The 10,585-nt window shown below is 41.4% G+C and overlaps 1 protein-coding gene across 1 annotated transcript in view; it reads left to right on the top strand.

Annotated features, from left to right (window-relative positions):
• Positions 1-221: 221 nt before the first annotated feature.
• SWAP70 (switching B cell complex subunit SWAP70) overlaps positions 222-10,585 on the top strand; it is a gene marked incomplete at its 5' end in the record, with an annotated part of 15,433 nt that continues 5,069 nt past the window's right edge. Inside the window, 5 exons of the mRNA XM_010176143.1 lie at positions 222-455; positions 3,995-4,141; positions 4,391-4,499; positions 5,819-6,000; positions 9,797-9,904. Of these exons, the coding sequence (XP_010174445.1) occupies positions 222-455; positions 3,995-4,141; positions 4,391-4,499; positions 5,819-6,000; positions 9,797-9,904 (780 nt within the window). The remainder of the gene's footprint in view (positions 456-3,994; positions 4,142-4,390; positions 4,500-5,818; positions 6,001-9,796; positions 9,905-10,585) is intronic.

Here is a 10,585-nt window from a genome sequence, read left to right as displayed (position 1 = left end):
TCTTTACTATGATGAGAGTAGCTGTGGGATGGGCTTGGCAGTCAAAAGTTCAGCTGAGACGGGAGCCTAAAATCTTTGCTAATTATCCACCTACATTTAGGGGCCTACATGTGAATGTATGAACCTAGCTGTAGTGATGTCTCTAGAGAAGCTTCGCTTACAGCTCTGAAACACTTGATTTCCATGCCTGCTGAAAATGATTAATTTCTGTTTGTATTTCTGTACAGATTGAGTATTTACTTAAAAAACTCACTGAAGCAATGGGAGCAGGCTGGCAGCAAGAGCAGTTTGACCACTATAAGATTGCTCTCAACACCAGTCGAGAAGGTCTTTCTGCATGGGAGCTCATTGACCTCGTTGGAAGTGGGCAGTTTAGTAAAGGGATGGACCAACAGACGGTGTCCATGGCAATCAATGAAGTCTTTAATGAGCTCATATTAGATGTACTCAAGCAGGTAAGAACCACAGAGAACTAATGTTTGAAAGTAGAACAATTTACAGCATAATTAGAAGATGTTCAACTTGTATTGAAAGTTCTTTACCTGATGGATAATGAGCAGGGAGAAATTGGACAAATTACTTACAATGGTTCTTTAATATGAGCTTAATTTGATAAAAGATAAATTGTGCTGCTGCTCAGATTGTTGTAATTGTTGCAGTATTATGAATGAGTTGCTTGTTGGGAGAGTTTGTTTTTAGAAAGTAAAAATGTGCTCTGTCTTGAAGTCCAACCTTTTTAATACTTGTGTCAACTGCTTGTTAGCTGACAGAATAGTTACAACACGCCCTCCCTCCTTCTTAAACTGGTGACAATTCTTCAGTCTTCCGACAGAATAGTTACAACACGCCCTCCCTCCTTAAATTGGTGACAATTCTTCAGTCTTCGGAAATGCTTTCTTTCTAGTTGCAGTTACGTTGTAGCAAAGGGAAGTTGTGCTGCTGCTGACCTCCCTATTGAAACAAAGAGGTCTGGACAAGGGTGTTCCTCCAGCTGAAAGGTCTGCTTCTAAGTTGCCAGCTTCAACAGGGCAAAAAGGTGTAGAAGAGCTCCAGAGCTCTCTCCCTTCTTGTTCTGCTTAGCAGGCTACGTGACTGACAACTTACCTGTACTCAAACACAAGAAGTCATGCTGGCCTTTATATTCTTAGCAAACTTCTGTCAGTCTTCAGTTTCTTCAGATTTCCAGTGGCTGGATTATCTGTTCAGGAATGGCTAAAAACTGCATTTCTTTAATGGGAAGTGTAAATACCCCAGGGACCTGAGGGCTCACAGCAGAGTGTACCTAGAGAGCTATTTAAAATTGACTTTTACCTGACTGAGAATTTTTTTCATCTTTGATTTCTTGGTGACGAGAGAAACAAAGGCTTTCTTGGCAGGCTTTCCTAAGCTGTTCTGAAGAAATCATCAGAAGGTCTTGGCACAGGAAATTCTTTCAGAATATCCACAGAACAATGCAAAAGTCTATTTTTGTTAACTGCTGGTTGCCTGTTGGAGGTGAGGGCTAGGGACGGACACACACAGAGGCAGTTGAGGGCAAAATGAAATCATTCTGCTGTTTAATACCATGAAAATAAAATAACCGGTGTCAGGTCAGTCCTTCCGCTTGAAACTTGTGAGGAAATCGGATTTTTCAGTTTTGATACTCCATTGTGTGTGTCTCTCTCACCCCCACCCTTTTCTTAAAAAAAAAAAATAAATTAACCCACCAACAAAAACCTGTCTCCTTTCTTTCCTCCCTCGGTGGCCGGGCCTCTTTCTCAAGGATGTCCAAGTACCTTTGGTTTCTTGACATTTAAAAATAGTTTGTGTCAAGGTCTGATCTGGCCTCCTGGACAGTCCCTGGCTAATGGAGTTCCCCGTGTGACTTACAGACGTCTGGTTGGGTCCCAGCTTGTACCCTGGTACCTTCCTGATCACACAGTTGTCGTGTTTATTGTAGTATGTGATTACTTCAAGCTATTAAGTGATGACAGAACATATCATAGCCAAGTCTTATGCTGCCCTTTTTATTGTACGCTTATCCCAGATCTCCAAGGCTTATGGAGGGTAGCAGTGATAATTAAATTTGTGATATTTACTTTTCTGAAGATGTGTACCTCGTGGTAGTTGGTGTGAAAAGATCCCCAGAAGGTCAGTGGGCTCTTGGAAGATGAGAAGCAGCTGATGCACAGAAATAGCAGATAAAGATTTTGCCGAAATTTGAGGGGAAAATATCATTCTGACTTGGCTTTGAAAGCAAATTCAGCAGGTCAGGAAGGGGAAAAACACCTGGTTATGACTTAGACTGTGCAAGGCATGAAAGAGTGAAGCTGCAGGAGTCCTTCACACGCCCTTGCGACCACCCAGACCTTGGGCCTGAGTACGGAGGCGGCAAACAAAGCTGTTTCTCTGCACGTTCCTGTTTTGGAGCAAGGAGGTGGGATGTTAAGGGAATAGGCACGGCCTTGGCTCTGGCCGTGTTGAACTGGGTAGAAAAGCTGAGCACAGATAAGCTGTGCGTGTAGGGGAGTTATTTCTTTTTTTGTTTGTTTTGTTTTTTAACCACAAGAGCTTCTCCAACTGTCCTGAATTTTTTTTTCCCCCTCAGACCTGTACAGAAAAACCCCTTTGACTGAAATATGCCACAGCACATTCATTTGCTTGCTTGTACACAAAATTGCTATAGCTAAAGGGCTTTACAGAAGAATGTTCCTCGGTCTCCCTTCCAAATTTCCATCCTCTTAATCCGGAATATTTTGTGGACAGTGCTTTCTGTGTGGCTTGTTCATAGCTATATTGATGTAGGTGTTTCTGTTTCATCTGAAGTTAGGAGTCAGACAAAAGTATGTAAGTAATTGGGGAGCACAGTTTCAGAAATGGCTGAAATACCGGCAAACTTTTAAACTCTAGATGAAAAACTGACTAGGTCATGGCAGTGCCCCTGATAAGATCACTAAAAATCAAATGCCTGAATGAATGACCAATTATTGTACCAGTCCTGGTGCACCCTCTTTTCCATGAGATGGTTTTTGAAATGCCGTAGCCACGCTGGATAGTGTGTAACAGGGCTACTACCATAACTACCCTTTGTATTGCTGCCTATATTTTAGATACATTAATATTCAATAGAGGCAAACTTGGATGATTTGATTGTGATAACAGCCCTATTTATTACTACAGAAGATTAGAATTTTTATTCTTTTATTTCTATAAAGCTCGGTAGCAAAGTATGAGCTTCTTTTCCTTCTTTTGAAATAGTCTTGTTGAGGCTTGCAAGTGTTTTTCTAATGTAGGAAGTGGATCATCTTTCAAGGAGAATAAAATACTGTGAGTGAAATCTTGGCATTATTTAAACCAGGGTACAACCTCTGTGCCTTTAGGGGTAAAACCAGGCTTCACCAGTGTTCCGTAGCCTGCGCAACAGCGATGCCAGGAGGATGGTTCTGTTATCGCTCTCTCTGACAGACTAATTGAAGTGTCCTTTACGGGATCACTTCTTCAACAGGGTGCGGTTACATGAGTGTGTTGGCAGGGTGGGGCCGCTCCTAGGACAGAGGTAGGTGCTTCTGCTTTGTCCCTGGGACTGTCCCGCAACAGGCTGGACTGACAGTGCGCAGATGCAGCCCACATCTGTCACTGGGGCATGCAGCAGTGCACAGGGCTCATTTTTAATAATGGCTGTCATTAATGTATTACAGGTGAGTCTTAGTGATGGCAAATGTCTCTGCTTGAGTGAAAAAACAGTAAAGGTCATCAGAGGGAACCAAAGAGTCATAATAATGACTTAATCATGACATAATAATAACAATAGTTGTTATTGTTCAGTTCTTCAGATAACCCAGTTACTTAAAAACTGGACAGAAGAACAGTGAGTGGTTTCTCATGGGCTAAACAATCAGCAGTGTGCCCCGAGCTGACTTCTCTGTGTGCTCTCTTGGGCCTTTGAGCCACAGAACCGAAAGATCAGGCGTTCAGCAGAGGCTGGGCATTTCAGCTGATCCGTTGCTTTTTACAGGGCTATATGTTGAAAAAAGGTCATAAAAGGAAAAATTGGACGGAACGGTGGTTTGTGCTAAAACCCAATATTATTTCCTACTATGTAAGTGAAGATTTAAAGGACAAGAAGGGAGACATCATACTGGATGGCAACTGTTGTGTAGAGGTAAAAAAAAATAATGACCCAAACTATGAATGTTTCTAAAGATGGGAATTAATCCTTTTCTGTGCGGGGGATGTCTTTCATTAATGGCAATTTTTTTAGTTTATATAAAAAGAGTTCATTGATGCTCTTTTTATAAAGACCATTAGCGCTGGTATTTGCAGCTCTGTAACAGATAGCTGCATGCCTGGGGCTTGACAATATAACTTAATTTCAGTGTTTGCAAGGCTAATCCTTTGTTACCCATTCTAGGCCTTGCCTGACAAAGATGGAAAGAAATGCCTTTTTCTCATAAAATGTCTTGACAAAAGCTTTGAAATCAGTGCCTCTGATAAAAAGAAGAAGCAGGAGTGGATTCAAGGTAAAGTTTTAAAAATCTTAATTATGTGAAAGTTAAGGTAAGCTGGAGTCTTAGCTGTGCTTTCTCCAATTAGAAATTCTGTCTTGTGATTTTTGGTGTCTCTGTGTTGGGCACATGGAAAGGGTCTTTAAGGACCCTGAGACTCAGGAAGAACTAAGGATGTGTGTAAGAGGAATCTGTTTCTGCCATTTAGGTGCCTCGACTTAGGCAGCTGTAACCAAAATGAAATGGATGTAATTGGTGTGTGCTTTTTCTATAGTGGCTGTACTTGGAGGGATGGGGAAGGGAAGGGGAATACGTTGTCAACTGTTGCTTTTGAGGTGAAAGGGCCAGCTTGTTCATTTCAGCGTTGTAAAATACTGGCTTTGCTTTTACAGTTTTGCTTGAGGGTATTTATGGTTTGGTGGGCTGAGGATAAGGCTGGGAATTGGGGCTTCCTTTTCCATTCCCACAACTCCATCTGTGAGCGACAGTTACACGCGTGTTTTGCGGAGTGAGGTAGAAGCCCTTGCAAAACGACTGCTGCCACTGCCATTGGTGTACAGCATTTAAAGATTTGGAGCTGTGTGCTTTCATTTGCACTTTCCTCTTTACCTACATCATGTGTTTAATTGCATCAGAGCCTGATGTTTGACAAATGATTACTTAGTTCCAAAAGGAGATCTTTTTTTCACAGTTGTGGTAGGTGAATAAAATATCAAAATCATCTGCCCCTCCTCAGCTTTGCTCTCTGAATATTTCCTCATGGAATATGAGTGAATGAAAGCTGCTTTCTTACTAGGAGAAGGTTCTCCCTTGGAGTGTCAGTAAGAAGGAAGGGTTTAAGTTTGGTTGGAGGGAAGTGAGTGATGTATATATTGGATAACATCTTACTGCTTGATTTGAGTCACTGAATCTAGGAAGTAAGAAATCTTGAAGTGTTGTTCTTTTGAGGGGGGGAGTGTTGGTGGGTTTTTGTTTGTTTGTTTTGTTTTTCAGCTAGGCATGCAAGGGACTTGTATGCCCACTGCATGTTAGAAATCCAATACTGGAACTGACATAATGCATTGGAACTGGGGGACTTTATCCTTGTGGCACACAGCCAATACTGAAAGCCAAGTGTCTTTCACTTTTAGTTTGTGTTGACAGCTTGGCCTGGTGAGAATTAGGAAAACTGACAACAGTTATTTCTGATTTAAAAATACATTAAAAAACCAAATATAAACCAAATAATGGAAAACAAACCCCACAACACTACAGGTGTTCATTCACTAAGGCATTTCCCTTCACTGGTGTTCTCTTACTTTTCCTCTCCTTCTGTCTTGCACGCTCCTTTCCAGCCATTCAGACCACTGTAACCCTGCTGAGGGCGGGGAGCCCTCCACCCCACAAAGAAGCTCGCCAAAAACGAAAAGAATTGCGCCAGAAACTGTTAGCGGAGCAAGAAGAGCTGGAGCGGCAGATGAAAGAACTGCAAACGGCCAACGAGAACAAGCAGAAGGAGCTGGAAACTGTGCGAAAGGTGGGAGCTGCTGACCTTCAAGCTTTAAGCTCAGTCTCTGTGATTGAGAAGGGCTTCTTGAGGTGTAATTGGGCACCTATTTCCTGTTCAGGTGTTCACACCGAAGAGGTGAGCTTGTGTCAGTGTCAGGCCCCACGCAATAGATCTGCCAGTTGAGCCTGCAGTAAAGGTGTCAGTGCTGGCTGCAGCAGTTCCTAAGGGCTGTTTTCGCAGGGTAACTCAGGGGGCCCAGCCCTGTCCCTGCTACTTACAAGGCTGTTGTGAAACAAGTGCAGAAGAAAACCCCAGCTGTGTGGCTGGTGTCTGGGGACTGGGGAGGCTGGTATTTTCAGTTACTTGTGGGGTTTTTTTGTTTTTCTTTTGTCAGACATCTGTCAAACTTACATTAAGATTTTCTGACATAGTTTTCCAAAGGTATGTGAATTGTATGTGTATGGGAACTCTTCTCTTCACACAGACATAGTCTCCAGAGATATAAGTTTAGTTTACAAAGATTCCAAAGATGCAAAGTGATTTTGTGAGTATGTATAGGCATAATTCTATTGGAGTAGTCTGGGAGAGATTTACAGAGCAGAGACGCGTAGCGACCATTTATAAACTGTTTACATGCATGTTCCCTGTAAATGCTGGCTTCACTTCTAAGAGGCCGAGAATTGGACTAGAAATTTCCAAGAATTAGCAGAATACTTGCTGAATATATTATTTTCCTTGTAGACAGCTTTTTAGTCTAAATCCGATGACTGTCAGGAGACACCAAGGTGCCTTTGCTGTGGCTGCTTTCTTAACAGTAGACTGAACATGCTGATGGATCGTTGTACTTTGGAACAACTGGTACCTCTGCTGTAATTCTCCACAGAGACTTGATTAGTGTCCAGTTACACTTCCTGTCTTTTTTTTTAGACTTGAACAAAGAGTCACTGGCTTTTATTGCCGTGATACCTTTTAATGAGGAGAGTGCCTTGGAAATAGCTTAGGGCACCATCAAATGCCTCCCTCCCCAGCATGTCGGCTGCTGAGTCCCTGCTGCTGGCGCAGTCCAGATCTTTGCTTAGTTTAAAGAGTCTTTCATTCACTGCCTTCCTAAATTAATTAGATTTTTTTGCATTCCCATTTAGGACAAGTCTGCATCATTGTCTGAGTTTTTCATAAATGGAAAACTAACTAATTTTAGCCCTCAGTTAGAAAAGACTTTAATGACCTTTGCAGGGGGAGCTGGGGGGAAGCTATAAATATTGTGAGAACATGGTAAAGGTATTGGGTCTAGAAAGCAAAAAAAAATAATTCAAAATCTGTCTTTTTAAAAGTCTTGTCATTAAGTTACAATTTGTGGTGAGGAGAAATTTGTCTTTCAATTGTCTTACAATTTGTGGTGAGGAGAAATTAACCTTGCAGTGACAGTACTGATGTGGGTGTTATTCTGTTTGCCTTTAAATAGAGTTTGACAGTGGAAGATTTTTAAATTTAATTTTAGCACCTCTACATTTAAGATTCAGAATGTAAAATATGCTTTAAAGGATAGCCTGGGGTACCTGCAAGTTCCTGATAAGTTAATAGCCCTGTTCACAGAAATCATAGGGCTGGATTTCAGAGTTGAGTTTACTTTATGGAGAAGTTATGGGAAAGACAACATCAGAGCAACCCCAAAGAAGCACCAGGATGGTGACAGGCTCCAGGGAGTTTTGTAGAAATGAGAGTTGCAGCAAGAAGCGTCTTTTGAAGGGGACTGGCTTAAAATGACTTTTCAAGGAGAGGAGTTTAGTCTCTGACATGAACTACTGTGCTTTGACTAAGTGGAATTAGTGGGGAGGTACTTAAACTGTTTGATTAGTTAGAAAAACATTCTTCAAGGAAAAGGCTCTGAAAGTGGTTCAGGAAATGGAATTGTTCTGGAAAGCTTCGACTCAGCTTTGCTCCTGATGGCAGTGAGCCAGCACTTACGTGGCATCTGGCAAAGTGCACTCTGAGACTGGTTTGTTTCTGATAGCTCCTGCAGTAGAAAATTTCAGAAGAATAAGAGCCTTTGTCTAAAACATTTTTTTTCCCCATATTTCTAAATGGAATTTTGAGATACAGACGTTGAACAGACTGAAAGGTAAGTTCTTCTTACCAAGAGAGCACACACAAGCCTCGTGCACCCTTTCTGTTTCAATTTGGGGTCTTGCACAGACTTCAGAGACTCTGTGCTAACTCACTCCTGCTGGAATGGTGTGTTCCTGGTGATTCCCCTTCCCTCCCCGCCCCCAGCATTTGGGACTTTCCCCTGAACCACACAGTTGTTGCCAGTGACCTTACCTGCCGGGAACTGATGTGCTCTGACATAAATTAAGCAGGAACCTGCTGACAGAGTGGACAAACTGTTTTCTTGTTGAGCGCTCGGGCAAAAGCCTAACAGCCACCCTTGCCTGTAACCCTGCACGTTCGCCCTCTCGGCTCAGCGTTGGCAATGTTGGTTTAATTTCAAAGTGAGGAAGGAAATAAAAAGAAAATTTCACTTAAAAAGGCATCTTGGCTTTGACTACAATTACATGCTTTTAAATGTCCTGGCAGGGGAGGAATACTACCGCAAGACTGGCATCATTTCAGCCTTTCAAAGGAGAGCAATTCGGTACTATATCTGCTGCAGCTTAAAAACAAACTAGAGGCCTTCTCCTTCCCTTCTTCCCATCTATTTCAGATTAGAGTGGTACCATAAGCATTTAAAGGAATGCAAGTTTCAGCTTGGCAGTTTTAATTGTTTAGGCATCTTATTAGTTCATCTAGGTTGTGTGAGGGAAGATGGTTTGAATGTGGTACCTTCCAAAAATGTTAAGAAAAGGGGTGTCCCACTCTCACTGGAGGTCTGTGGAAGCAGTTTCACTAGCCTAGTGTATTACAGAAGAAAGGTGCTTGCTTTTTGTTTCCGCTGAAGCATCAGGTAAGAGTCTTAGGAAAATTCTGTGAAAGAATTATTTTGTTGTCAATATTGGTAAAGTTTTGGCTGATACTTTTATGTTTTTAACCTTCTTTACATTCTAAAAACACATGCTATTGAAATCCTACTGAAAGGAAGAGCTGTGGTGACTAGATATGTAAAATCAAGATGCAATGTAAGTTATATCAGCTGCAAAAAGGCCTGAAGGTACCAGCAGCTGTTTCCTAGGCCTTGGGTCTGACTAGGCTAATTTTTCCCCTAATTTCAAGTGATCATTAACTAGAATTTTATTTACCTTACATGGCAATTTAGGGGACGTTAAAGGGATGTGATTCACAATAGCACAATTACTTATTATAGTCAAAGCTTGTGGCACTTCTGCTTTCCCATGGCAATTTAGTGCTTCTCACTTCTGTTTCTCTGTGAACTCTGCACGCTGGCATGTTCTCGCTGTTGGAAGCCCTGTGCAGTCCTGCCTGCAGTGTGGTTTTCCATAATGGTTTTCTATCCCATAGGAGACAGAGAAGGAAATACAGTGATTTCTATCAGTTGTGCAAAGCAGGACTCAAAGGGAACTTACTTAAGGAAGTCTGATAATTGACTTTGCATTGGTAAATTTAAAAGGAAGTCTGATAATTTTAAATTTACCAATGAAAAGTCAATTGTCTTGCAAGTAACAAGATTAAAAATTATATTTAAAGACTGAGAATAGCCTCAGACATTAAAAAAAAAAGCTGGTGCCTTAATGCTTTTGAAGGTTTATTCAATTTTTGTTAAAAACAAAGAAATTGTCAAGTAGAATTCCATTCACCTCCAAATGTTTTAGTTTTGACAAATTATTTTTTTCTTCTTTTCTTCCTCCCACCCCCCACCCTTCTCTTCCAGCAACTGGAAGCAGCAGCTGCTCGTGCTGCTGAGGAAGAGAAGAAAAGACTACAGACTCAAGTCGAATTACAAGATCGCTTCAGTTTGGAGCTGGAGAGAGAAAAAATGGTGAGTAGTGCACATGTTTTTTGCTATGATTACACAGAGTGAGCAGAGCCTTCGGCCTTTACTTTCTGCACAGACAGTCACCGAGAGGATTCCACAGATTTTGAGAAGGCTGGAGAATGCAGCCTGCATTGCATTTATTAGAGACGTGGGAATAAAATACTTTTATTAGTGAATTCAAATACTGGAACAGCTTGTCTACAATTTCCACAGCATTCAAAGCTTAAATATTATTGGAAAATTGGGAAAAAAATGACTGTTTGAAAGATAAATGCAGACTGAATTACCCTTCTAGTTTTCAAAGATGGAGAACTTGAGGCCAGTATCTACTGTATAAGCAGAATGAACACAGGCATAATCAAAATGCATTTTAGGAATTTTCTGACTTGAATATATTCCTAAAACTGTTGCTTTTTTTATACTGTATGTTCTTTTACATTTATACACACAGAAATGTATTTTCAAGCTTCAAGAGGTTTGTCAGGCATAGCAGGCTTCTCTGTTAGCTGGAGAAAGAAGTAGAAATAATCAAGTCAATGTGATGGGACATCTCAGGACACAAATGCACACGATGCTGCTTTATGGGCTGAGTGTGAGTTCCTGAATACAATCACTTTCTGGGTCAGTGGGGTTTCGGTTAGCTGAGGAGAAGTGGACTGCAGACCAGTGGAGCAGGACATGCCA

This window comes from Antrostomus carolinensis, unplaced genomic scaffold (assembly GCF_000700745.2).
Source record: "Antrostomus carolinensis isolate BGI_N321 unplaced genomic scaffold, ASM70074v2 scaffold3319, whole genome shotgun sequence".
NCBI classification, from domain to species: Eukaryota; Metazoa; Chordata; class Aves; order Caprimulgiformes; family Caprimulgidae; genus Antrostomus; species Antrostomus carolinensis.
This window is presented reverse-complemented; position numbering and strand designations above follow the sequence as displayed.